The sequence below is a fragment of the Folsomia candida genome, unplaced genomic scaffold (genome assembly GCF_002217175.1).
Source record: "Folsomia candida strain VU population unplaced genomic scaffold, ASM221717v1 Fcan01_Sc001, whole genome shotgun sequence".
In the NCBI taxonomy this organism is placed as follows: Eukaryota; Metazoa; Arthropoda; class Collembola; order Entomobryomorpha; family Isotomidae; genus Folsomia; species Folsomia candida.
The window spans coordinates 16,002,117-16,030,044 of NW_019091193.1; the positions used below are offsets into that span (position 1 = coordinate 16,002,117).

Consider the following 27,928-nt stretch of genomic DNA (forward strand, 5'->3'; position numbering starts at 1 on the left):
TAAACTAACAACTTATAGACATAATTGATACGATGCGACACCCGTTCTCTTATTTTGGATTTGAGCTTAAAGGCACCAATTACGACACAAATAATAAAAATGATTGAGATTCGACGAAACTTGAGTGGAAAGTTGAGTAGGGTTAAAAAAAATTGGAAGTGACACTTTCAATTGCTTGCTCAAATTTTGGGCAGCTAGCGAACAACTTTAATACAGATAGTTGAACATGCGTAGTTGAAATGTGTCAATCAGAAGTAAATCACTCGTCAAGGAATCTCATCAAAGTATGCCTCAAGGAATTCGGGAGGACATCGTACGTAGTTATGCATTGCTTTATTAACATTGAAGCAATGCAATGTCATTTGCCCACATTCTTCTAATTTTACATTATCCATAAATACTTCAAAGATTGACTGATACATATGTACCACTCCACACCCTTGCACTGTGTATCCATTCACTACAGTAGTTATTTCCTAACGTTTTACAACAGATACAAATCCTTCATTTTATTATACTGAAATGCATACAATCGTGTAAAAGGATTTTCATGAGATGAGGTCGTAGTACAATTTCATTCATGTAGGTTTCCCATTGATAATTACTGACTGAATATGCGTATTTAATTTACTGTAGGGCTTAAATATTTATCAGATTTTATTTGTATTTGTTTACTCGCAGTAAATAATAATCAACCTCCCCAAGCTCGTGTTGACATATTAAATACATTACAATTCTGTTGAAGAAATTTCCTTCTGAAATAAATACTCTAGAATTTTATTCAGATAATAATACCAAATATGCAACCCACAAAATTTAAATTAAAGAAGAAATGCACGATTGATTCAATAATGTTACAACGTTCTAATGATCTATATTTTTCATAAGTCTGTACACCCTCTGGATGTATGTATGCTGCGCTATATAGAAACTATTTACCATCTCATATCGGCTTCTCTTTGAGCACTCCGACATGAAATATTAGTGATCACTAAAGAAATTAAAAAGATCTATGATCCATGTAAACTCTAATCCAGCGCAAGAAACCCCGCATCACCAGAGGAAGACTTGATATCGTAAAGTCTCTCGTTCCATTTTTTCCTAGCTGTTAACAACCTTCCTCTAAAAACGTACGGCAAAGGATAAAATGGTTCGTTCATTGCCTGAGCGAACTTTTGAAAGATGTAATAACAGGTTTGAACTTTTCTTGTGCTGCACTTTTTAATGGAAGTTTCCCTCGCACAACGTTCCTGACTTCCCCTTCATTGGAAACCCATTTTACAAAGTATAATTAGGTGGAAACTACCACAGATTTAAATGCTTTGGGCAAGGAAGGAGGTCAAATGGCTTCGATCTGGATCGCTTCGGGGGGAATATTTGATGGATAATAATTCTCTCGTTGGTTGGGGAGTTCATTCTTCCTTCACCCTTTTACCTCCTTTATGAAATTATAAATACCTGATTCCTTTGTGGAGGATCTTATGAAACTCCGAATTTAACCATTCACTTTGTCCTGTGAATTCAAAATCCAAGTCAAATGTATTTTAAATGCTCTTCACCCGTTATTTAATGTTTGTTATTACTTAACAAGGACATACATATATATTTATATATGTGCATATTATATCACATAATCGTATTTTTAATGCATTTGTTGTTGTGGTCCAGATTTGTCATCACATGCATATAATCTTTCTTTCAGGGTGGAGACCAACATGATCATCTGGATTGGATTGGACTAACCCCGTCTGGGATCATTGTTCTCCGCAATAAAACTAAAGTCGGAAATTATTTCTGGTACAGTTTCTCGGTTGTTTAATTGCGGAACATATATATGCAACCTGAATGAAATTTATGATCAAAATAAACTTCACAGGCCGAGAATTTCAAAGCTGAACAACAAAGGGAAATATTTTATGATCAGAGTCCGGAACAAGAGCGTGAGTATTTTCATATACATATGTACATATACACTTTGCTATTCCACCAAAACTATATAAGAATGCACTTATCATGTGTGGTTTATATTTCAGAATGAGGAACAAACTTACGGTTTTGAAACACCGTCTGCCAGGGGTAAGCACGGAAAAATATGCAATAACAAATAAATGTTTGTGTTTAATTTAAATTAACTTTTTTCACACTTTTCTCCCGTCTCGAGCAGCTTGTAAGCACCTTTGGAAATGTGCAGTCGAACATCATGCATTCTTCCGGTTAGTTTAATTAATTTATATGTATTAGCCATATGATGGGAGGAGGAGGATTGTCGCATGTGACAATGTCATACAATAACATGTAGTAGTATTATAAAGCAATATCATAATTTAGACAATTTTTTTCAGTCTTGTTCAAGTTGCCCCCACATCGCTGAATTCTGGAAACAAGATAAATTCCCTAAATTCTCGATTTCGGGACAGGTTAGTAACCTTCTTGGTCAATTATGAGTAGCTTAACGGTAACTGACTTAATAAATAATTACCCTGTTCGTATTTCAATTTTTTAGTGGCCGCAGTGAATCTTCCGTGCGACGCCGGGCACAACCACAGTTCGTACGAACCCCAAGTCGAAGATATACAAGGCGTGCGGTTGAAGGCAGTCATGATGGTTAGGAAAAAACATTAATAAAGTCATTTAATTTTTTCGAACTTGCCACAGTCCATATAGTCAAGTATTTAATGATGAAGTCCAACTCGGTGATAAAGCAATTCTCACGCTCACCTTGAATTACGCCCATTCGTTACTCTTTTGATCACTGCTACTTATATTTTTCCACATACTCGTACTCTCACAACGTACGACGACACAACAGGAAATTCGCCTGGGATCAAAGCATTTTAAACTTTCTCATGCAACAAATTTCCACTTCTTTTTACAATGAACGATATACTCATATGTTAATTTGATTCAAGTTGCAGGGTCAGAAAACAGGGAAGACGCTGTGGTGGATGTACAACATTCTAATGGGATTAATAAAACAATATCCGTTCCTCAGCCCGTTTCCACGTACGAGAACTTGGAAAATATTTTATACATAACAATGCTTCATTAATTTTTCTGGCGAGTAATATCCACATTTTTAAACTCCTTTAGCACAAGCCCGTTATACAGAACCAATTCCATGGCTCAAATGACAAGAGCGGATTCGCCAAGAAGCGTGAGAAGCGCACCCTGGCCTGCCCCCCACACTACGACAACAAAATCCGCATATTCAGTCCCAAGTCCAAGGTATATTTTGATGGCTGTATATCCGAATTTTAGTCAAACCAAGTCACTCTCTGTATCAATTACAGCACGAACGCAAAACTTTACTCAATTGTTAATTTTCTATATATTTACACACATACATAATTACAAACCCCAAATTACTTGGATAAATGCGATGACAAAATTAAGAAAACAGATGCAAACATATCAGTGGGAGAGTACAATTTGTATTCATTTCCAGATCTGTTAGGTCGGCCGGAGTTGGGGGAAACATGCATGGGGATCGGGAAAGGGAACGTCAGCGAGAATATTCAAAAGACAGAAAGCGATCGGCTAGTGCGGAAAGTAATAGTTCAGTGGATTCAAGGTCTCATCGTCGGTAATATTTTAACGTGATTCAATATTACATATATGCAAAATGTTATCCAATGATAGCAATCCAATGATACAATGATATTTTCAGACATAGACATAGCCGAAGTCGAAAAAATTCAGACAATGAAAGGTAAAGAATGGTGCCTGGACATGATATGAACAAATATTTCTCGATTGTATTGACTTCAGTAGAGCGAACAGAAATGAGCAAAGATAAATTGTCTTGTGCAGAAAATTCTAAATGATTTACCATCAACTATGCCATGTAAAATGTCAAGCTACGTTATTTATTTCCCACAGTGAGATTTCGCGTTCTTCTCATCACAGCAAGCGAAGACACAAGAGTTCTTCTCGAAAAGAAAATTCTGGTTCCGAATCCGAAAATTGTCATCGACATAAACACAGACATCGACATCGGTATATATCGGTTATCAAATTGAAGTGGTGAAACAATTGAAAAAGAGATTATTAATTTGCAATTAATCCTGTAATATAGACACAGCAGTGGAAAGTATGAACTGGTAAATTCGGAAGTTCAATGGAAGGAAGCCCAAAAGAAACAAGCCGCAGTTGGGGCTGCTGTACAACAAGCGGCCGTTGTTTGTGCAGCAAAGACTACGGCCACATCCAGCGTTGCGACCACAAGGAAGTCTGGGTACGCAAACAGTGGATTGGAAACGGAGTCCGAGATGTCGTATTCAAATAAACGACGACATAGGAGGCACAGGTAATACAAGTTCCCCATCGCTCGCATGCCACTCAATATCACAATTTACTTACATAGTACATATGTAAATAGAATATCTAAATACATGTTGTACGTGTACTTATAAAATTACGCTTGAAAAAATTACATTAAATGCAACACTGCTAAAACTCTAGGTCAAAGTCGCCTAAAGAAAGACTCCCAGACGAACTAAAGAAGCACATTGATTTCCACTTAATTGACCCAGTTGGAATGCCGGAAGATATTCCATACGTCAAAGTTGAAACTAATAATAGTGCCCTAAAAACCAGTAAAATTCGCTACAACAGTATAAAAAGTAACCGTTCTCATACTTTGAGACAAAACACGGCTGAGTAAGTTTCACACTTTTGTTATAATTCATAATTAGATTTACTTAGGTCATTTATTTTGATTTAAATTGCTTGAGAATAAAAGTAATAATAAATAATCAGAAACTCGGCCTCGATGTCAAAATCTGAGCTACCGAGCGCTGCTGGCGATAGTCCACCTCCCCCGTACACACCTCCAACGTCCTCAAATAGTCAGGGAATCGATTCTCTAAGCGTCTCAGACTCAGTGAACCCGATTTCTTCAACTTCTTCAGCTTCTACCAAATCGCCTGCATTCAAATCGAGGTTTTTAACTATAACAAGTTAATAATTATGCAAATATAATAGCAACTTGACTGACCAGAATTTAAACAAATTTAAGCTTTAATGGACGACAACAACTGACTCCAGCTTCACCAAAAACTTATTCCAACCAAGGTTTCGTAGTCCCTCCGCCTCCAAGTAAAGTGGTGGCCCAAAACATGACGAAAGCTTCAATCAATAAGGGGTTTGATGACTTAAATTCTGCCAAGTTAGGCACTGCAGGCCGTCAAAGAAATCCCATAATGTTGTTCAACTGCGATGAAGCCAATGACATACATCATCCATCGCCCTCAGAGTCGCCCGACAGCCAGAAAGTGGATTCTCAAAACAGCGACTCTGGTCTTGGAACAGATCATCACGAGTACTACAAGTTAGTTGGCTTCGTTTTTATTTTTTTGTGATGCATGCATTCTTATTTCGTTTTAAAAGTTTCATAAACACAAATATATTTTTTAAAATTACAACTCAGAAGCGAGACATTCAGCAGTTTGGGGTATACTTTGCCACGACGTGGTTCAAAGGACCAAACAGATTCTCAAAATAATGTCGGAAATACATCTCATCCAAGTCAGCCGGCTAGATATTGGAACGGACATGAGATGCAACAAAACTGGGTAACCAATTTATACTGAAAAATACTCTAGCATGACATCTAATAAGCATCTAATAAATTGCATGATTTTGCATTGGATAAATCCTTGCATAATGCTTTTAATGTAAATAATATAATAATATGAATGTCACAACAATAATGCTGCTTTCTCGCCATTTGGATTTAATTCTTGAGCCTTCCACTACTCTTAACAATTTAACTATTTTTACTTCTATTTAAACTGTAGTGCAATGTAGCGTAAAAATTTATTAACTGATACAACTATTTATATGTACTAAACTAAATATTACTCACATATTGTAACTCTGATTCCATGATCCCTCAACCTGTCTAATATGTAATAACTAATTTGTATGTCTTTACGAAATTTAATGTAATTCAAATGTTAGTTTTGATCATTTATAAATTGAACAGTTATTGGGTCCGCCAACGAATTTTACTCATATGACAAACCACCACGCTCTTCCCGACCGAAGGACAATGACACTGGATAGGCGTCCAAGGAAGCCAGTTGACCCAAAGATTCACCAGTTTATTCCGATCGAGAAATTTAAGCAAGTCATCCAAATCCCTCCCATGCCCATCCCCGTCGAAACCCCCTCCAACTCGTCCGCTGTAACACGAAATGGTGGAGGACGAGGTGACTTTTGTACGGTAAATGTCCCCCCATCGTCATCCGGAAGGCACGTCAGCAGCAGCGGTGAGGCAGCAACGCAACAGCGAGGGACGACGCACAGTAGATCGTCTAGTCTTGAAATGATTTTAACGCCCTTGGTCACTAGCACACGCACGCGTCTCTAGCACAAAACTACTGCACATAATATGTACGTAATTCAACTACCTCATCGCCGTCGTCCCATCACACTGCTTATTATCCTTGTAATTTATGTGTCCTTGTATTTGTAGTCCTTTGACCCATTCCCCTGGAAGCCTTTCCTTACACATGAATTAAATAACCCAACAACTTCTCACCTCCCATCCTCACGCACGATAGGTACACCACGCGTACATAATGTTTCCACGCTTTGTCGCACGTCACATTCGTACATGCTCATATTCATATTCAACAAATTCTGTAAAAAAAGTATATATTTGTACAAACAACTTTACTCCTGTTATTATTTCAGATCTATTATCCTTGTGACATCTATTTTTTCAACAACGACTCTTCTTCGCCTTCCTGTCAAATTTCTAGCTTCTCTGTTACCATCTAATCGAGCATATATACATAGGTACATTTACATACACAAAATACTGGACGATTTTTTGGCTTTCTGTATTTACGTGGGACTACAGCTCAGAATTCTAGACAATAAAAAACGTTTATCATTTTCAGGTTAAACATGGATCATCATCCCCAGAACTACCACAGAAAGTTGTTAAAAAGCAGACCATGTCAACAACTGCACATGAAATCAGTACCGAATTATAGTTACTTACTAAAAATATATAACATTATAAACTAGAGGAAATGAGTATTATTAATAAATTTTGTATTCATACACATGTTTCATTATACTGTATGCATATTTTTATGCATTAAACTAGAATTTATATCAATTGAATAAATAAACAAACATAGTTTTCCGACCAAAGTGTGTATTTATTCATTAACACTAAATATAAAAATGGGAACATGCATAGTCGAGCTTACGAAGCGAATCATTCGCATATTTCTAGAATTAGTTATACAAGTAATTATTAATTAATAGTGACTTATTTTGGTAGATCATGTATATATGTAGTAAATTCTAATTCCGCAATTAGCTCTTTACACTATCGATGAGCACATTTGGTATAAATTTTAAAATATTCGAAGAACGGATTAAATTTAAATTGTCATGATTGAAAAAAACAAGTTGCCTAATTTAAAAGAGACAACTACAATTAAATTACAAAACAAAACTCATCCAAATGGCAAATTGGAGCATATAAACACTAAGATACGGTGAGCAAGGACAGGAAACAACCGTGCATTTACACATCCTTAGATTATTCAAGAAGAAGAGACTAAATATTCAAGAACTTGCGTCTAGAGCCAGTCACTAATAATATCCGATTGGTATATTGTTCGTTCCCTAGATCCGATGCCGATCAATTTTGTACGCATCTGCCTTTAGGTCCGGATCATTTCACGATACTTTTGTTTATGTTTATTCAACATCTCGGTCACTGAAATTAACAAAAAACATTAATATATACAAAGTATTTTAAGTAAAATACCACCACTAGTTTACCTGTAACAAACTTCTTGATGGTAGGCTGAAAAAATAAAATGCTTTTAAATTCTTATCCATCCCCTGCCCGTTCATTTCATATTATTAACCAAACCTGGACTCTGCTGAGGTTCTGTAAATCTTTAAAGTGGTTCATGCAAATGTGATGTACAGTTGCCATGTCCCTTGCGGGGTCCCCTTGAAGTTTAAGATATTCTTCGGGTTCTGGTCGTTCCTTTTTGTTCTACCATATAAAGTACACATTATTCCTAAATTCATTTAGCTGAATTGTCCAAAATCGTCCAATTTTAAATAAGCTTACCGATAAGTGATCAAGGAAAACTACCATTCGTTCCTTGTTTTTCAAAATGAATGGGTTCACCACCTGGAGTCATAAATGCATAATAGTGTATATATATGTATGCATCATTATGTACTAGTTCAGGGTGCATAGTTTAACTTTATAACTATTGATCTTTGTGTATGTATAAAAGAAGTGATTAATCATAAATTACCTCCATGTATGGTTCTTTCCCACCAAATTCCACTAAGTTTGCCAAATTTTGTAGACATTTTGCAATCATGACGAGAGACCTTGCAGCCATTTGTGGAGGTGGTTCTAAAGTAAAACAATAGTAATAAGCAACAAACTGAATGATCACACATTCGATCGAAATATTTGAAATTTACCAGAAACCAGGTTAAACTGGCGAGGATTGAGCAACGCTGGACATATTAGACGAAGGAAAATAAATCCTGATATGACTCTTGTTTTGACCAGTCGTTCATTAGGCCATCTGTATGCACACACATAAGACTTTTAGATTTCTCTAGTTTTAATTGCACTATTAAAGTTTCTCACCTGGACATAGCGGCACGTTGCATACAACCAAAGATGTACCGCAAAGTTCTACCAACAACAAATTAAGACGAGATATAAATCAGGAAATAAACCAACATTAGAATACTAAAAGTAATTACGAGGGACAAGAATCGTAAGCCATGAAAATATTTTCAGTAATTTCGTCCAACACGACTAAAAGTCTATAACGTAACAATGTAAAAAAAAGGAGGATTATTATCAGATTTCCTTGAAAATACAACGAGAGATAAATAAACTATAGTGGTTTTATACTCACAACTCTGCATTTGCACAGTTGTCACCTCCAGGTTCAATTTTACTTGGATTTAATTCACAAGACTGTAAATTTAGAACAAAAGAAATATGACATTATTCAAACAGAAAACCTGACATCATAAAATTATATAATGCAAAAGTACTTGTTTAGATTCCAAGATTCGATTGACTGTATCAGAAACGGCAGCACGCAGAAAATCTTCGCATACACTTTTCATAAACAAATCCATCAACGTCGTTGTCAAACTTCATGAATTAAAAAAACGAGTATTAGAGAATACGTCTTATTCAATAAAACTCAAAATATTAACCAAACCTGTCTGAGCGAAATAAAGTAGTTGTTTCCGCCTCCTTGAATATGGCCTGTTCTACAAGGGCTGATAACAAATCAGCTTCTTTCTTTTCAAACCTGGACAACAATTAGACAACAAATATTTTCAAATCTTTAAATAGCAAGAATTTGCAACAAGTATAATTTAGCAAATACCGGAATATTCGAAGTAAAGAATTGGCTAAAAAAAAGAAGGTTAGATTGTTAATTATTCTTATTACTCATAAAAGTGAGTGATCCGAATCACTTATCCAAGAAGATATGTAAGCATACTAGTAAAGTTTTAAATGCGTTTGTACTTGACTTACCCAAGGTGTTTCGTCCGCTGGAATGACATACATCAGCCAACGCTCGAACACCATCCATTTTGGAATCAAGTAGTAACCCTTTCAACGGCGAGTATTCTTCAATCGGCATTATCAGATCATTCCTATACCCTAAAAGTATATAGAAAATTCTTATAAAACGACAAGACGTAATTCATATCCATAGCATGGCAAGGCAATCAATTACACAATATTTGGAACGGATATTCGCACAATTTATAATTGATCAATCTTAATTGAAACAGAATTTACCAATTTTCAGTCGCAAAGACCCCCATTCTCCGATTGGGGTTATCCCACTTAATGGAAGCCATTCCTCTTTCTGTTCATTAAGTAAATATTGTAATATCGTCAACGTATGTACAATAGAGATATATAAATATTTGTATTTATAAGTGATACTTACCTCTTCCCCATTAGCCAAATTTTTCAGATCAACAGTGATTTCAGCTACTTCGGAATCTTTTGCTCTTTTCCAAACATATACAATTATCAGTTAATTGAGTATCGCATATGTACATACATACTGAAGACAGAATATAGAAAACTATACTAAATAAAAAAACATTGAAGAAAACATGCAAGCCTACCTTTTCCCCTTGTTTAATACAGTTACAGTGAAGGTTAATACATCTGGCGGAATGTCACTACATACACAAGTACAACATGCCATTTCAAATAATCACAAAAAATACAAAAGTTTTGTACTCCATTGTATATGTAAAATCCTCGTCCCATTTTTAATTGACAAGCCATTTATACATCTTAAACTGAAACTTACTCGATTGTAAAATCCTCGTCCCAAACAGGGTCATATCCTGTTTTGACTTTAGTTCTGGCAACCTTAACCTGGTTCAGAGAGAGGATACACATAGGGTTTGGCACTAGTTTGTAAGGTAATCTGTGAGCCTATATTCACAAACAAACGATGTTTCAGCATTCAAACCCGTAATTGGATAAAATTTTTCCAACTTGCAAAAATAAATTCTTACCTCAAGAATTACAAGAGTCAAACATCTCAGTTCTCGAACGCGTGCTATTTTGGGCGCACGTGCCATTTGAGGAATACACAATGGTTTAATTATTTGAAGCCACTCCTAAAATGAGAAATAAGCGCATGAAATCAGTTGTAATTCTGGACCTAGCATATAGTTAACGATATTCAAAACTTGAATTACCTGAAGCTCGTCTTGACTAGGACTGCACAAATACGTTACAGTTGCAAGACCTTGGGGATTTTATTTAATAAATTAATAATACAGAATGCAATCAATTGTTCGCAATCACCTAATCTAAAATTAATGCAATTTTCATTGTATCTAAAGTCTATCTAAAGTCTCTTTGGTTTACATGTTTTCAATGAGTTACTGTTGGTCATTTCATTATTCATTCATGTTTATATACCAATAAAAACAAATATTTGCTAACTTACATGGTAAAGCTCTTTCTACCAATTGAAAACAAAAAGGCTTTTCGTAGAAAGAGTCATGAAGTGGATACAACTGAAAACAGAGATGGGATTTGTTAATATATTCCATACTTTTCCACAATGTCCAAAAATATATTTTACAAAAATAACTAAATAAGATAATATGTACTTACATAAGCACACCCAAGATCAACCAACCCTTTGGGTTTTGTCCTCTGTAAAGAGCAGTATTTAGTAAAATTTACAAACTAACCTATATTAATTATGGTTGACAATTAATTTTACTTTTGGACTTTCAAACATTAGCAGGTGTACATCTGTTCCATCCATCTGAAGCACAAAGAACATGGATTTCCATTTTTTGTTCTTATCATTCCGCTTAAACAGGTAACCGGATTTCTTGCAAACTACATGAATTAGCAAAATGAGAAATACTTGTTGCAAACTTATCCATCTATACTGCTTCAAGGCAACGTATATATTATTTCTACCAACCTTCAGTCTTTTTGAACCCACAACTATCGCGACATTCTTGCAATGTCGCGTAAATTTTTTCAGGATTCTTTACCTCCTTTGGCACATAAATCCCTTCATCATTGTGACCCTACAGCAATGATAACTTGTTTGTCAGCATTTATGGATCTTCTGAATTTTCCCACAACATTGCTACGTAGATGCGTTTGTATATACTTATTTTACCTTCTTAACAGGATGCCCTAAGGTGTGGCCTAATCTCAAAAAATAAGGGGATCTATTAATTACAATCCATAATTTTTATTATAACACAACAATATCACGTTACCTTCAACAATTTGTTCGGTTCGGTATCTGTCAATAACCTGTATCAATTATTGGTGGGTTTAAATGACTGAAAATAAGAGATCTTGTTTGTGATATACATATATAATACTTTTGATTATTACCGACTCAAGACAATCAAATGCTCGCCCTCCCATCTGGTAACGAACTCCTTTCTTCTCAATCCGAAATCTTTGGATCTAACAAATTATCAATGACATGACATTTTCGTTATATAATAATGTGTTTTTTCTTTAAAAAACTATTATCATATATATATTAAACGGTTATAGCTTCCACGGTTCCGCAGCCCCTGGAATCAATTATTGCCTCAAATAACTAACCTGGTTATTGATGTGGAAAAACAAGGAATAATCCCCAGGAGAATTGTCACTTGGTCTAACGAGAAATGATCCAGGACCGGCTAGAATTAAAATGAATTGTACAGCTCATGGTATTCAGTACTCAAAGTAGGTCTAGGGTAGCTTGTCGAAAGGAGAACTCGTCTCTGAAGGGCAAGCTTTCGAAATTAATATTTTTAAATTCGCCGAGTCGTTTGGTTTAACATATATTTATTGAATAGATCCAAAACATTACTTTTTGTATTTAATTTGTATGGGGACTACATACGATCTACGAGTTCGAAGATTGGCGTGACATACCACACCTCCTCATCAAGACCGGGGGTCATTAAAATTTTCGAATTTTAAAAAATTTCTTAATATTCTGCTCCTTATGATAAACTATGATTAGTCAGGGGGTGCGGCCAAAGGGAAAATACTAAAATCGACAAAACTTTTGATGGGTTCACGCGGTCAACGTAAACTATAAATTAATAGTTATAGAGCGCCACATCCATTTCAACTAAAGGGGTGTGGTTGAGGGACAAAACGAGATTTTCCCGAAACTATGCAAAAAACATCAATAAAAGTATATAAAATTGATTTGCAGCCAAAAACTAGTCAAGAGGGGTAGAATGAGACTTTTTCAAAAGTGTCACGTGAGGGCTTAACCCTTGTTTACATTTGTGACAAGTTTAATGATGCTTAAATTCGAGGAATTGCCTTTCCAACGACTTCTCCATTCGACCAATGGATTTCGACGAGTTGCATATTCGACAAGTTACCCACTCAAAGTGTTACAAAGCAGCACAAGGTCTCACCTTTGACAAGCATGTCAACAGCTTCTTCTTTCGTGACATTGGAATGAAACCATTTGAAGCATGAATTTGGGTCAATGTTGTCATCCAAATCTTCAACTAAATCTCTGAAAATGAGTCCTTGTTCCCCAGTCTTTAATACAAATAATAATTTAATTTATGTAATATGATATCGTTACGAATGAAAACTTTTGTACTCACCTTGTGTGCTGTTACCCATAACCAACCATCTCCCATGTCATTGTGAACAAAAAATATGTCACCTTTTTGAAAACTGAAATCGATAAACATGAATAATAATATAATTTGTTTCAATACGTCATATATATTCAACGAAAGTGGCAACCTTAGTTCATCAGTATCTGGCATTCTGGTGTACGGAAGTATGGCAACTACTCTTTTCTTGTCATTGACAGGTTCTGAAAAAATATGCATACAAAGTAGTAATTATTCTTGACTTGACAGACTATAATTAGGTTGCTTTTCGAATTTCCTAAATTCATACCCAAAATGTTACAGTTTGGACTAGGCGGAATTGGGTAAAATAGCCGCTCTTTTTTCAGCAAGTCCGAACTCGTGTAGAATCCAATAAGATCCTAAAACACATTATTCGTGTACATTTCTTAGTTCCTTACATACTATCAGTTTTTATTCCTTAAGGGTAAAGTTAGTAGAGTACATAGATATAAAACTTGTAAGTACAAAAAAGTATAAAAATGGACGGTGGACATACCATTAATGAATCGAATTGTCGACCTCCAATATAAAAATCACCACACACGGCTGTAATTCTGATAAAATGAATGAAATATAGCTTATTCCAATATTTCCAACTATAGCTTAACCAGCAGATTAGGTGTAGATTCAATTCAGTATTTATACCTAAAGTGATTGATGCCTGTACGTCCTAAATAAGACAGGACATAGGAACCTGGTTTTCTGTCGCTCTCCCTCACGAGGTAACTCCCTGGTTTTCCAGCTGTTCGAAGCCTTTCTTCTGTTGTGTGGCGATCAAGTCTTCCATGATACCATCTATACATGCCACATTTTTTAGTGACGATACATGTCAAGTTGAGTAACATAAATTTCAACTCACTGATTTTCTGGTGGTGCAGTGACAGGTTCGGTTGGACTGTTGTCTCCACCAAGATCACCGTCAAACTCCAGTCCCAAGTTATCCAATTCATCCAAGAGGCCAACCGTGTCTTCCACGTTTAGTGGAGGAGGGGGAGGAGGAAATGGCAAAGAATTAAGTGTAGACCTATCAGTGCACATTTTGATATTTAATAATTCTCGTCATTATACAAATCAACAATAACTTACCGAATAAAATCCATTTATTGGTTGTTCAATGTGTCAACAAAATCTAATGACATCAATCAGCTGGGACGGTTCCACTATATAGGTATGTTCGAAATTCAGACCTTGAATGAGTCGGGTATTTCCTAGACTTTGGTATGAATTTAGTCTGTCTGATCCTGGATAACGTGATGTCAAAGATCAGCAAGTTATAGGAGTCTCGTTTCACTCTGAAGAAAGAGCCACAAAATTTCATCAAGTCAACTCAGTCAACTGCGAGGTTAACGTAAATCACCGAAATTAAAGGGAATTTTTATACCTTCAACACATACCCGTTTTGCTTTCGGAAAGAATAATAACGTGGGGACGGGGGTTATATTGAAAGTAACATTAATCTCAGAATTTATCTCTGCGTCCGCTTTTATTATTGTTGCTCGCTAGGAGAGATTATATTTTGGTGGTGGTGGTGGCAAAACAGGCAAAACACAAGAAACAGTGTAATTTTATAAACTTGAATGAATCACACAGGCAGAGCGAGCGAACGAAAAGCTCAATCCCCTTCCTTTCTCCTCGTCATCTCGACTCGGATTCGGCTGCTGCTTTCTCCCTCATTCACAAAAACTGCTCTTAACCCTCGGTCTCGTCCCCTCCTTTCCCAGGAATAAAGGACTTCATCATTCATGACTACTTTCCTTTCTTGCCAAAATATTCCTCTTTCTCCTCTGCTCCACTTTCCAGCCCTGTCCTGTCCTGGTCACTCATCCAATCGCTGACAAAATGGAACCCCGACGTGGAAAGGTCACCATTTCACCCATGCATGTGGATCAAAAAGCCATTACTGAAGAAGATGAGAAAGAAAGTAAAGCTTTATGTTTACAGACGAAGGAATGCATGTAGCATGTTGCCCTGGATGGGGACTTGTCTCACTTTCCCTTGAAGCAGAAGAGTAGTCTCATCCTTCTCGCGTGGATTGACCTTTGTGACCTCGGAGTTTGTCGGCATGGGAGCATGATAAGCAACCAAGCAGTAAATAAATAAGCAGTAATTTGTTGTGGGTCTCTGGTAAGTCTGCGCGAAGGAGGGAGGCGGAGAAGGCAGAGAACGGCAACAAACCATCATCATACCCGGCTCGTCGGCTCTCCCTACTAGCAAAAGAGCGTCCTGGTTAAATCGCTCTCACTGCTGACTCTTCACTCTGTCTTTATCCTCCATTTACTGGATTTATTTCGTTTGAATTTATACGTTATTAATTAAAATACACTCCAAAATTTACGTCCCACAAACGCTTCCTAGAGAGAAAGAGAGGATTCCACAATAATAAGGTTCATCCGCGGTGAGCAAGCAAAGTCTGGTAAGTTAGGTTAGGTTAAGAGTAGGTGAATTTTTTCAATGCTATATGTTCACATAAATATGAAATTATAGCGAATGAGAATTAAATGTTGCGATTTTGGTTACTTGTCATAACTCTGGTCAGAGAACAGCTAGATTGTTCAGACAATGCGCTAGAGTACTATTATATTTAATTTAATGTTTAATTGTCACATTTTTTAATCGGTTTAGATTAAGTATAAATCATGTTATTGTTATAACTTCAAACTGTTTTTGACACTATTACTACATATTAATTCACAACCGCATATTTAATTCATTTCTTTTATTTTAGAGAGCCTGGTGGCAGGGGAAGAAACGTCAACTACTTTATCACCTTATTCACAATGGCTACGAATAATTACTACAATTTTACTCATGGTGGAACTTATAACCCTGGGTAAGTAACAACACTGTACTTATCATTAGTTCCTGATAATCCTAATGAAGGGTCGAGCATTATCCTGAAGGCTTGAGTATAATAAATATTGCAAAAAATGACTTCCTGCACTCAAATTTCAGCTGATAAACATGTGCACGACTTATATTTCGCATACCTTAAACTTGACATTGTTTGACAGGACCCAGTACACTGCCTCCGCAGGGGCTGCAACAGGCGCTGCGTATCCTCCGCCTAGTCCATATGGGACTCAACAACAAGCAACAGGACAACCATACGGCACCCCCACTTCTGACCCATACGTGATTGCTGGATATACACGACCTGCTGGACCGGGGCAACAGCAGCAACAACAACAACAAGGATATTATAATCAAGCTCAAGCTGCCAGCTATGCGGCTTCGATGGGGGCCGTTGCCAATAAGATTGCACGCCCAACGCCGCCTTCCACGGTGTACCCAACGTATTCGGCTAATACTACTGGAACAACTGCATCTGCTTCGTATGCTGGATTTGCTCCACCCCAACAACATCAACCCACTCAAAGCAATAAATGTATGTGTAATTTTGTAAAGATTCAATCGTTTTTAAATATCGCTCTATAATACTGATAGCTGTGGAATGATATTTTGTTTAGTTACAAACTATGATGCTGCAGTATATAATGCTGTATCAGCTTATGCAACTGGTGGTCCTAGCGTTAGTCGAGGAAATGGAATGGGATTTAAGAAAGGAACATCTAAGGGAATGGGCATGGGTGGGAAACCCCAAAGGCCGATGCCTAAACCTCAAACATTACACTACTGCGACGTATGCAAAATCAGTTGTGCTGGACCACAGGTTTGTTTTGGTATCATATATGACAGCTTACTGTGCAACGGTTTGAAATTTTATTATTTTCCATAGACGTACAAGGAACATTTAGACGGTCAGAAGCACAAGAAGAAGGAAGCTGCTCAAAAGACTGGGGCTCCACCAGTGCCAAAGGGTGGTCCTGCTGGATTACGCTGTGAAGGTACTAAATTTTAATGTAATAGCGAAAATCCATGCACATAATTTACTGATGATCCTTACTATAATTTCCAGTTTGCGACGTAACTTGCACAGGAAGTGATGCATATGCAGCTCATATACGAGGAGCTAAACATCAAAAAGTTGTAAAATTGCACACAAAACTTGGTATTATTTAAATATTATCAACATCAATTGATTAATTAAATTATAACTCTGCAGTTGATAACATTGATAATAATTCCTGATATCCATAATTAGGAAAGCCGATTCCCTCGGACAGCCCAACTGTAATAGCCGCCCCAACTACGAATCACGTCAATAGTTACAATAAATCTGCTATTTCTGGAAATGCTGTTCCAACTAATACAGGAAACAACAATTTTGCCAAATCGAGTGCCCCGAAAATAAGCTTTGTTGGGAACGTCAAATCTGAACCACCAGTCCCTGGAATCACTGAAACAACAAAAACTAATCAACCACCACCAGCAGCACTACCGATGAGCACAACGTATACGAGCCCTGCTGCTCCCGGTGGTGGGAGTAACAAGCCCTTGGCTACAAACATCGATGCTGTTGACAAATCAAGTATTTTGGACTATATTGAAAAAGATATTCAGCCAGTTGGGCAGGATTATATTGAGGAAATTCGGAGTGAAGAAGGTATAAAAATATTTTTCTTGAATACCATGGCTGGTTGGTTGTTGTTACATACATGGTTGGAGCAACAGTTTATGTTTCTTTGTACTTGACTTACTTTTTTTCTAGGCAAAGTGGTTTCATTTAACTGTAAATTGTGCGAATGCCGATTTAATGATCCAAATGCTAAAGAGATGCACATGAAAGGTCGCCGCCATCGACTACAATATAAGAAAAAAGTTAACCCGGACTTGGTAGTTGATGTGAAGCCTTCTAGTCGGCAAAAGAAAATTGATGAGAGACGAACAGCTCGAACCATCTCCATGAGGAAACCTATGAGTAACGATATGTAAGTCAATATATAACAAGTATCACACATCCATTAATATGTACCATCATGCTCATTCACAATATGAAACGAGCTTATTCTCCTAAGGTTCTCTAGGGGCCCTGTTCCTTTAATGACATCGACGCCAAGAGGCTTTGGACCAGGGGTAATATTTATTAAATACTATAATCCGACATTATCGACCGCATACTGTGATTCCCTTATTGATAATTGTGTCAACTTTTTGTTAAGTATGGAGGTGGTCCTTCTCCATTCTACATCCCTCCACTTTTACGTCGACCAGAAACATCAGAAGATCGACACGTTATGGCAAAGCATGCTGAAATATATCCTGAAGAACCAGAGCTACAGGCTATTCAAAAAATAGTTTCAAACACTGAAAAGGCACTCAAGTTTGTTTCTGATCGCTTTGCCGAGGAAGATTGTACAACTGTTAAAACAGAAAACGGAGGGTATGTACAACAAGACATCCTCATTTTCATGATGCCCTTTCACTTTGTATAAAACGTTGGTTAAAAGAAGCATTGTTTATTATTTATAGAGAGGCACCACAGCTCTCGGAAGCTGATTTACAAGCTGCCCGCAAACTAAAAGGGGTCATGCGTGTTGGGAATTTGGCAAAGGGCCTGTTATTGAGAGGGGACCGTGAAGTGGAATTAGTTGTTCTCTGCTCCGAGAAACCCAATCTATCGATGTTGAATAGAGTGTTTGATTGCTTGCCTAAGCAGATGGAGGTATATACAATTTATTATTTATAATTCTACATTATTATATTTATCAACTTGCCAGTTATAGTTGGCATTGTTAGTATATAATACTAATATTCTTGTCTTGTGCTGCCCATAGATTGTGACTACTGAAGAAAAGTACGATATAAGGATCGCACCTGAACATGCAGGAATTAGAATTTCATCCACAGATGATCTAAAAATCGATGTTATCGTCACTCTTACGTCGCCGTTATTGAGAAATAATAGCGTAGGCGCACCGGGTGGTAAGCAGTACATGCAGAGCGCATTTAATTCATTGTCAGGTCGGTTGGTTCATGGTTGGTTGGTCTCGAATATATCTAATTGGAAATCTAAAACGATTTGTGAGTTATCTGATAACAATGTGTTGAATATTGGAATTTCTTCTATAGTATTTCTTCTCTGTAGTCGTACAGAAGTGACAAAATCAACAAAAAATGTATATGTATGCAAAACATTTTTATGTCATGAACAAGTGTCCAATGTGTTCAATCGCAAATCCCAGATTTCAAATGGAGTGTGGAACGAATTAAAAGGCTCAGCTGAGGTCATCTATGCATGTAGATAAATGCAATTTGTGGATAAAAATATGTCATCTATCTTGACATATTTTAATTAAGCACGCAGTGTGTTTTATGCGTGATAAACAACGATTCTCTTCAGCGGAGCCGCGTCCATGTGGCATGTGACAGTATACCGACGATGAATCAATTAATTTTGGGGATAACTTCAAAGATATCGTTCATCAGCAAGTGGTACCGTAATCATATTACTATACAGAAAAAAGGAAAAAAGTGTTTGATAAAAATATAATCTAATTAACTATGAATATGAGACCACCATCGCTGCGCCACCACCTTAGACATTATCACACACAGAAAAATGACTGTCACGAACCTTTCAAAGCTTTCCAAAACTTACCTGTATTTTGATTCTTTTATGGGAAATGCTTTGCATATGAGTGTGAAATTTTTAAAGGTTCGTTATTGTATTGATATCTGATCTGAGTGTGTTAATGATGTTCGACTGTAGAGGCCCAAGCAGCAACTCAGGTTCCGGAGCTGAACGATCTTCCAAAGGAGAAATGCCTAACTGCTTTGGCCGCACTTCGACACGCGAAATGGTTTCAGGTGTGCATGTGCTATAGACATATTTTGAATAATATAATATTTTATCTGTTTGAACCTTTCCAAATTTCAAATATTCTGTATTTCAAGTATGTATTACATATTTAGTCTTTTCGAAAGCAAGCTTGTAGAAAGACGACCAAGAGAAATTATTAGAAATGATCTACGGCACATGTTCATTTAACATCAACGTTTGTGGAGTCCCTTACCTTTGCAGCCTTATGAAAAATGCAAATTTCTTAAAAATGTTTCATTCAATTCATGTTATTTCCACCACCAATCTTTTTTCAAAAAAGTGCCATGAGGCTGGAAAGTCAGTTGCCAAAATTCTGAGGTGGTGGTGTTGTACAACAATATCGAATAATCTGAATCTGACTTGTTTCGTATACTACTACTTATACTATTTAGATACTTACTTTCCCGTATCAGAGTTTATCAAAGTATAGATTTTGTTGTCGTTAACAGTTAAACACAAGTGACTAATTAAATTTATTAATTTTCGTAACAATTAGGCTAGAGCTACAACCTTACAAAGCTGTGTGATTGTAATTCGGATATTACGAGACATGTGCCGACGAGTTCCTCAATTACATGCAATGCCGTGTTGGGTAAGTTTTTGTACTACATTTCATTCGTATATGACAAATATATTTAATATACGCATGGGTATCATTTGTTACACTAAATATACTTTATAGGCAATCGAATTATTAACGGAGAAGGCAATCAGCAGCCCAGGAATCCCAATCAGTCCTGGAGATGCACTGAGAATTGTTTTTGAAATTCTGGCATCCGGATTGATGCTACAATTTGGACCAGGTTTGTTGGACCCTTGTGAAAAAGAGTCTTGCGATGCACTTGCTGGATTAGACAGCCAAGTTAGAGAAGATATTACGGCTTATGCACAGGTACAAGTATTGCCCATTTCCAAGTGATTAGATATTATTGGTGGTTATGTAAGTATCTAAATTAATTATCTTATTCATTTTAGCAAGCACTGAGGCAAATTTCGTTTCGCCAAATTCATCATGTTCTGGGGATGGAAGCAGTTCCAAAGTCTAGCAAGTTTGCTGCACTTGGGAACCGCAAACGGAGAAGGGACCCCAGCGGAAACAATGGCGATGAAACAGATGCTTCAAATGATCTGAAGAAGGATAAAAAAGAAGAGTCAGTTAATATTTTAGCTGCTGAGAATGTTGTCTGAAACGTTATCATAAACAAAAGGTATTTTAAGTAGTTCAGATTTATGAAGATCAATCTTCCTCTAGATGATTGATCCATGTTAAAATCTTTTATTAACTATACAGCTACTGCTGTATGTACTTGTGTGTTGACCAGCCGTTGGTGCTGGTTGCCGATTATCTATTGCGTTTTCTCAAAACTACATTTTCAAATTTGTCGCTTATTATTTCTTCATTGGGTCTATCATTTTTACTTTTTTAGAAATAAACTTCTGGATATTATTATCTAGTTGATAGCTAGAAGTACTTACAAACATTAATTAGTCTGGTGAATAATTGATTATGCTGAACCAGATTATAGTAGTTTATAGTCGGGTTTATCTCCTTTTGGCATAAAAAGCAGCAATTATATGCGCCTTAATTAAATTAACTACAAAATAAACCCAACTATTAATCCAGCAGGATATGTATTTAAATATATAGCTGATTACAAAGTTGTATTATATTAGAAATAGTATATTAATTTAATCATTATACTTTAATATTTTATGTATTAATTTTCTTGTTCTGATGAACTCAATATAGAACTTTATATGTAAGTAGATCTACGCTATGCATTATGTCACATATACACTATTGTCATAACCTCTCTAAACACATGTAAGCTTTACGTAGGTATTCATTTACTTATTATGTAGAAATAAAATCAAATTTTAAGCCTTGATCCCAATCCTACTTTCATCTATGTCGTATTTGGTTTTCTAAACAATTGTTGTTGACAGGGTTGTGAGCTTGATAAGAACACTGTTGGTGGCGTTTCGTCCAATTTCACTTTAGTACAAGGGAAGTGCATTTACACGTTTTAAATACACGTTGCAAACGCACTCTGTTGTACTGGAGTGATTTGGTATAAATTCATATCTAAGTTTATGAAGTTTGATAACATCGGTATCGGAGGTTGCACAAAAAACTGCACTCGTAACATCTATGTTTATTCCAGGAAGTATTGCATATCATACGAGTTTCATGATTTCCGTGTTTATAATAATGCCTCACAAAACTCATTCATCCGATTTATGTTTCATTATCAATTTTAAAGTTGCGTTCCGTATTATTTTGTTGTGATTTGAAATTTCCAAACAAATTGTTCAACGAGTTCATTTAGGTATATCTTACAATATGTCTAGATAAATAATAAAACTCGTAACACTGAACTATATGCATACATTTTAGCTGTCACATTAACCCCAAACCTCACGTGATTGCTAAGATTATGGAGTGATATGCAATCTAAAATTAATATCATTCAAAAAGCCTAGTAAATAAATTCTACATAATTAAAGTGGTAACTCAATGACACTATAAATATATTTATGTTTAGTATTTTTAACCGACGTAATAATAGGGACGTATGTATAATTGTAGATAATACGTGGATACGTGGATTTTGTAGTCTGGACTGGAGATGGGCAGCAATTATAGTGAAAATTGAGACAGTTCGTCAAATGTCCTCTACATATACGTGTATCAGACTTCCTAATTGTATTAGCCTGATAAGTGAGTGTAAAGTTTGCTTAGTCAACAGTTAATTTAAAAACTCAGCAATATTTATCCTGACTCACCACCATTCTAAATACATAATACAAATTCAGTCAGCAATTATGTAGTAGTCTCATCTCAGGTCCATTGAGTTTAGTAATGATTGCTCACTGTTGATTAATAATAGAAATGGTTGTCTATCCTTAAATTACATGTATTTTCTATGCACTTTTTCAGTTTTTAAAACTTTAGTCGAAAATTGATTGACGATAGAAAAATCTTGATCCAACTGCAGTGAAGATTATCGAATAAATGCATTCATACATAAACAGACAGTTTCATTTATTGCATACACAAACCGAAACCCAGCCACCATCAAAGGAAAAGTAAAACATTGTAGTCTGAGAGTTTGTTTCAGGAGGATGGAGGGATGATATGTTTTACTTACATAACTACGTATATATAAGTTTAGCAATGCGAGGAATATATATGTTATAGCGAATGGAGATTCAGCCGATGCAGCGAAATTTTGCGAAAATCTTGTAAGACTAGAAAATAATAGCCCAAGATTCCTCCGCCTTTAAATAATAACACAACCACCATCATCATCAGCCAACGCTGGTGTAGCGTTCGAAACCAGAGTTCAGTTCTAGCCAGGAGAATCAGCGACCGGAGGGTTCGCAGAGGTTTCAAACGATGATGGTTTGTTCGTTTAGCATGTGCCATTTCTTTCCTTCCCTATTTTTTTATTATACCTGTTTCGTCGGACAGTGCCAATTCATTCACTTTTTTGAACTAGGAGAAACAGTGCAGTGGATACGATGATGATATCACATTCAAATACATACATAACATGGAGGAGGTCGAGTCTCATGTTTGATTCTTTCTCGCATTTAAGCTTACAAACACTATGCCCTCCTTCGTCCAGACTAACCCTAAGAAGAGAGATGAGAAGCAATAATGATTTTCACTTCGGATGTTCCATCATCAAAGTACAGAATAAAAGCCGGTTTCTTATTTCTCCTGTTTGTGCAGTCATGCATATATGTAATAATATTTGATGTACATATTTGCGTCTGCCTGTTATGCTCTGTCTATATGACTATATTACGTATTGAGATAATACGAATCATCACTGAAAACTTGGCGACTTATGAATTTGAGTTATTCTGAATTGTGCAAATGATGCCAACTTTATACTTCATATGTGCATAACCAAATAAATAAATAGGTGGGTGTTCAATCTAAAGGGCCGGAGCAAAACTGTGATCAATGTTTGACAAGCTATGCGGCAAAACCGCTGAAAATTTCTATTTTTTCATACCAAATATGAGTTATGGATTTTAATTTTAGAAATCGCGCCATATCTTAAAAACCAAGGCTTATTTCGAAAAAGTCAATCAGTCGAGGGCACTAGCCGGGACCTTCCCCAATACGATCCCGTTTAGTTTAGGTTACCAAAATGTATCGTCTAGGCTGTAGCTCAGTGGAGAAATTGGTAGCCGAAATTGCAAAATTTTTCGGAAATTTGAACTTACCGCCTGTACCTAGCATTATTTCGAAAAAATTTTCGAGTAAATATTATAGATAATGCGGTTATGAACATATTTGCTATTACATACAACTTTGTGTTATGCACCCAATTCATTCAGCGAAACATTTATGATTTCGAAACCGAAAAATCGGTTTTTATTGAATTTCTTGAAAATGGTTCAAGATACCATGAATTAGAAAAAAGTCATTTTAAAACTTTTCGAGAGGCATCTAATGCACTTTACGGCATCTCTTTACGCCCAACCGTTTTTTTGTACGAGCCCCCGACATTTCCCATAAGAGTGCCTGACAACATACTATATGTTCCACATATAGCGCCAAATGTCTCAGGTTGCCCCGACATTTGAGCTTATGGTGGAAAAAATAGAAAAACAAACGACTAACAATACGACAAGGTACATTTAGTATAATGGACAAGCCTGGATTTTTATAGTGCAGGTTTCGGACCACACCAAAAATCATCCAAACAAGTAAAGTGTGAGGCAAACTGAGAAAGCCAATGAACTGACCTTTACGTATGTGAGACAACATAGGCGAGGATCCAATGCAACTGTATCAAGCTCTTGGAAGAAAAAGCATCAAACAACAAATACCAAGAAAGAACTATCATATCATCATCATCATACCTCTTGTTCTTGCCATGCGAAATCTGTTTAAACTAGTACATAATATGCACATGTATGTAGACTATTGTATCAAGTTTGTGTTGCTGTGGATGAGACTAATCCTAAATAATTCAAGTGGCAAGTGATTCTCACTCTGAGACTCTCTGGTCACTGGTTACACGTGTATGAACTATCAGCTATAAAAAATGTATTGCTGAAAAACTACATTATATTTCACGTTGTCGTGTATCAAACCTACATGCCTGCATGCATGCCATTGCTTTCCCGGTCAGTATATGTACTTGTTATTATAATAAATAGTATTATAAATCAACCCAAATGGCTAATTTTCTGAGTTTTTTTTAGGACTTCGGCCTAATAAGTAAGTGATAAAAATATGCGTATTTGCGTAGGCATGTAAATATGTGTATGTAGTCTAGTATGCCACGCTATAAAAATACCAACTTCGATAGTCATGAACATATGAAAATATAATTATATACGTGTAAATATGGAGAATTAAATCAGTGTTCAAATTAAGGCAATGAAAATATTTGCAAATGTTGTGGTTTACGCCAGCCAGAGATTATAACTTCGCTTCCCACAAGTTGTGTGCAGGAGTAAATAAATTTATCATTTCTCATAACAATCTCATCGTAAATTGAAATACGAGTCGATTTTATCGGTCATTATTTTCCTCTTTTGATTCATTTAAGTATCAGACTAATCAAACCACAGAGACGTCAAGTTTTGTACTAAATCTATTACGTCTAAAAAGTGTGTGAATATGTAATTCTGAAATTTCGTAAATATTCCTAAAAATGCCAATATTGACAATCCAAAGTGGGTTAAATGTGAATCTGTTATAATTTTCCTCCTGTGAGAATTTCGGTTCGGTGAGAATTTGTTTCCAGAGCGAGCGAGGTGAGATGAGAAATTGTGCGTTTGGATCACTGTCATATCACTGTACAGTGATTGGGTGAGAACGAGTATGAGAATAATGAGAAAGAAGCTTGTTTAGGGTTCTAGACCTTGCCACATGCCAAAGATACGTTGAACTTTCTTACTCACTCACCCACGGGCAACCGACTTTTGCAATTTTTATTTGGTAAACGCGAAAAATTGCAATACTTCCAGAATCAGGAAAAGTCTGGTCTAAGTCGACATTGCCTATTTAGACTCGACTTTTATGTCAGTGTCATGGGCAAAGGTTTAGTTACCTTTGTAAATTTTATAAACCTATGCTGTTTTTGGCAGCAACTGCATTGACATTTTTTTGCAAAATCAGCAAGAATATAAAACATGAAGTATGTAGCATAAAGTAACAAGAAATAGTGCTATGCAGTCTGCACCTTTTAATTACAATGGGTTGTTTTACACTTTCTTCTGGTAAGTCAAATATGGCAAATGCAAAACATGATTTATCTGAATATATTAGTTTGTTCATACTCTCTTACCATATGCTTCCAACATGAATGCCTAAAATGTATAATAAAACAAATGTTTACATTGAGATTCAAAAATGCATAGTTATTTATTTACACCCAGGTGTTATACCCTATTAGAATTTTGTTTCATACGACTACATATATTAAACTCATACGACTCATTAAAAAATACACGACTGCATAAATGTTGTGCTTTCATTTTTTAAACCATTAATTCATTTGGTCTTCTGCTTATAAACCCTGTGAAATTTCCATTTTCCAATGGAGATATAACTTTGTCATTTTTTAAAGGAAATCTAGGCCGAAAAGAAAACATACATTGTCATAGTCAAGTCACCACTTGCGACTTTCTGTACTTTTTGCATGTTCCAAGTTTACTTTTTCATAAAAATGTAATCATGCAGTCATCCGCGAATTTTGAGCCCAAACAAGTGTACACCAAAACCACATGTGCACAGTGTGGATTTTATATAATGTTGTTATTTTCTTTGGTGTTTAGAAATAATTAAATGGGCAGTACCAAGGAACTTAACTGCGCTAGAAGATTTTAATTCTTGTATGAATCCATTCTTTATTTTTAAACTATGTTTACTTGCACGGGTGTGTTGACTCAAGTTGACCGAGTATAATTTTTTGTATCTAATCTAATCTAATGTATTTTAATACTTCCTTTGTCTTTGTATTTCAGAGTCATTTCACGTCGAAATGTCGCTTGGTCAGGAGAGGGGGCTTCATCTCCTGCGAGCCCTGTACCGTGAACTTCGACCTAGTGTGCTCGAGCCCAACAAGCACGTTTATCAAACCCCGGCGTGGAAGTACATTGTGAAAACATGTCGAGAGTGTCCCCCCAGCGAGCCATCTCCTGAGACGATTTCCCCTGCCCTCCGTGTGGGCGAGTACTATGTCAGTGCTCTCAGGGGCACCAGAGAATATTTGAGAATTCACACAGTGTACAAAGGCAAAGGAGAACGCTCACCCAAGGATTTGGCAGAAATTCTTGGGTTTTACATGCCTGATGACCCAACGCCTGATCCAAGAAAGAAAAACCATAAGACAAATAGGGACGATTCAATTACAAATACCCCAAATTCCTAGCCTTTTCATTTAATTTGATATGGAATATTCTACTAAAGACTGTTCAGTTAAAAGACCTTTCTTACTTATAATACGAGTGCTGCACTGAATTACTGACGATGAGTGTAGTAACGCTTAATAAGTAGTTCTCAAGTCATTTGTAAATTTATAGTTGCTAGTTTTAAATAGTAAGTTTTAAAGTAGATAATTAGCATTAAATTGGATACTGACTGATAATAGATTTGTTTCAAATAAAAATGTACACATAACGAAACAGTTAAATATTTACTTGCTTCATAATTCACTTGCCGATTGAAATTAACGTGAAATTTGAAATTTCATCCTAGACATTCAAGTTATATATTCGGCATCATAATTATTCCCGTTCCATGTTCTATTGTAACTTCAATCATTAAAAAAACAGCAAGACATAATAAATTTAGTATTTAACTACGAAAATAATAAGAATTTGTACCGTGTAAATTACACGGTGTAATCTTACAATCAACATTGTTTTCATGCATCATCATAGAATAGAAAGAAATCATATCATATCATATCATAAGTGATAATTTCCAATACAATATAATGTAGGAATATATGTATAGTAAATTAG

General features: G+C 36.1%; 4 protein-coding genes across 13 annotated transcripts in view; 3 read left to right on the forward strand and 1 right to left on the reverse strand.

Annotated features, from left to right (window-relative positions):
- LOC110846504 (band 4.1-like protein 4) overlaps positions 1-7,153 on the forward strand; it is a 50,821-nt gene extending 43,668 nt beyond the window's left edge. Inside the window, exons 11-29 of one of the 7 annotated variants that reach the window (XR_004833600.1) lie at positions 1,703-1,797; positions 1,877-1,940; positions 2,034-2,076; positions 2,165-2,213; positions 2,343-2,417; positions 2,504-2,604; positions 2,910-3,003; positions 3,091-3,225; positions 3,446-3,583; positions 3,668-3,709; positions 3,880-3,996; positions 4,076-4,306; positions 4,462-4,659; positions 4,759-4,941; positions 5,018-5,329; positions 5,429-5,573; positions 5,987-6,396; positions 6,700-6,804; positions 6,909-6,944. Coding sequence is in view for 5 of the 7 variants with exons in the window: in XM_022093285.2 (XP_021948977.1) it covers positions 1,703-1,797; positions 1,877-1,940; positions 2,034-2,076; positions 2,165-2,213; positions 2,343-2,417; positions 2,504-2,604; positions 2,910-3,003; positions 3,091-3,225; positions 3,446-3,583; positions 3,668-3,709; positions 3,880-3,996; positions 4,076-4,306; positions 4,462-4,659; positions 4,759-4,941; positions 5,018-5,329; positions 5,429-5,573; positions 5,987-6,373 (2,409 nt within the window). In the remaining 2 variants the exon portion in view is untranslated. The other 6 variants (XR_004833601.1, XM_022093285.2, XM_035846161.1 and 3 more) reach the window with 6 other exon arrangements.
- Position 7,154: 1 nt separating this feature from the next.
- LOC110846490 (ras GTPase-activating protein 1) lies at positions 7,155-14,924 on the reverse strand. 2 transcript variants are annotated; one of them, XM_022093275.2, is made up of 36 exons: positions 14,601-14,924; positions 14,293-14,498; positions 14,066-14,230; positions 13,852-14,001; positions 13,703-13,760; positions 13,475-13,565; positions 13,316-13,388; positions 13,171-13,243; positions 12,973-13,102; positions 12,155-12,234; positions 11,936-12,010; positions 11,815-11,851; positions 11,712-11,740; positions 11,508-11,616; positions 11,298-11,419; positions 11,186-11,227; positions 11,016-11,085; positions 10,762-10,811; positions 10,576-10,680; positions 10,365-10,492; positions 10,174-10,230; positions 9,990-10,053; positions 9,836-9,905; positions 9,566-9,694; positions 9,414-9,438; positions 9,243-9,335; positions 9,070-9,172; positions 8,928-8,989; positions 8,770-8,832; positions 8,651-8,698; positions 8,479-8,585; positions 8,304-8,407; positions 8,111-8,173; positions 7,904-8,032; positions 7,810-7,834; positions 7,155-7,744 (listed from the first exon to the last, which is right to left on the reverse strand). In XM_022093275.2, exons 2-36 carry the CDS (start codon positions 14,304-14,306, stop codon positions 7,689-7,691), a joined length of 2,799 nt encoding a protein of 932 aa, XP_021948967.1. In that variant the 5' UTR covers positions 14,307-14,498; positions 14,601-14,924; the 3' UTR covers positions 7,155-7,688. The 2 variants fall into 2 exon arrangements, with proteins under 2 accessions (XP_021948967.1, XP_021948958.1); XM_022093266.2 differs by having other exon boundaries at positions 14,588-14,924.
- Positions 14,925-15,406: 482 nt separating this feature from the next.
- Positions 15,407-21,825, forward strand: LOC110853060 (zinc finger RNA-binding protein). Of its 2 annotated transcripts, none has more exons than XM_022101298.2 (16): positions 15,407-15,619; positions 15,932-16,036; positions 16,218-16,591; positions 16,674-16,876; positions 16,943-17,051; positions 17,123-17,215; positions 17,309-17,710; positions 17,816-18,035; positions 18,132-18,180; positions 18,267-18,487; positions 18,577-18,769; positions 18,882-19,029; positions 19,817-19,914; positions 20,424-20,519; positions 20,610-20,819; positions 20,903-21,825. In XM_022101298.2, the coding sequence occupies exons 2-16, from the start codon at positions 15,984-15,986 to the stop codon at positions 21,113-21,115; spliced, it is 2,682 nt and encodes an 893-aa protein (XP_021956990.1). In that variant the 5' UTR covers positions 15,407-15,619; positions 15,932-15,983; the 3' UTR covers positions 21,116-21,825. The 2 variants fall into 2 exon arrangements, with proteins under 2 accessions (XP_021956990.1, XP_021956982.1); XM_022101290.2 differs by having other exon boundaries at positions 15,408-15,619; positions 18,123-18,180.
- Positions 21,826-26,449: 4,624 nt separating this feature from the next.
- On the forward strand, positions 26,450-27,594 carry LOC110863124 (protein FMC1 homolog). 2 transcript variants are annotated; one of them, XM_022112371.2, is made up of 2 exons: positions 26,450-26,794; positions 26,927-27,594. In XM_022112371.2, exon 2 carries the CDS (start codon positions 26,944-26,946, stop codon positions 27,331-27,333), a length of 390 nt encoding a protein of 129 aa, XP_021968063.1. In that variant the 5' UTR covers positions 26,450-26,794; positions 26,927-26,943; the 3' UTR covers positions 27,334-27,594. The 2 variants fall into 2 exon arrangements, with proteins under 2 accessions (XP_021968063.1, XP_021968062.1); XM_022112370.2 differs by having other exon boundaries at positions 26,487-26,838.
- The last annotated feature ends 334 nt before the right edge of the window (positions 27,595-27,928 follow it).

What these genes read in the sequence shown, in the direction of transcription:
- LOC110853060 (XM_022101290.2), top strand. Translation starts at nt 15,984, where the DNA reads ATGGCTACGAATAATTACTACAATTTTACTCATGGTGGAACTTATAAC. An exon ending in GCTTGCCTAAGCAGATGGAG is followed by an intron (nt 18,770 to 18,881) that starts GTATATACAATT and finishes TGCTGCCCATAG; the next exon opens with ATTGTGACTACTGAAGAAAA. An exon ending in TACATGCAATGCCGTGTTGG is followed by an intron (nt 20,520 to 20,609) that starts GTAAGTTTTTGT and finishes TATACTTTATAG; the next exon opens with GCAATCGAATTATTAACGGA.
- LOC110846490 (XM_022093275.2), bottom strand. An exon ending in AACCGAACAAATTGTTGAAG is followed by an intron (nt 11,741 to 11,814) that starts GTAACGTGATAT and finishes TTTTGAGATTAG; the next exon opens with GCCACACCTTAGGGCATCCT. An exon ending in AACTGTGCAAATGCAGAGTT is followed by an intron (nt 8,833 to 8,927) that starts GTGAGTATAAAA and finishes GTTACGTTATAG; the next exon opens with ACTTTTAGTCGTGTTGGACG.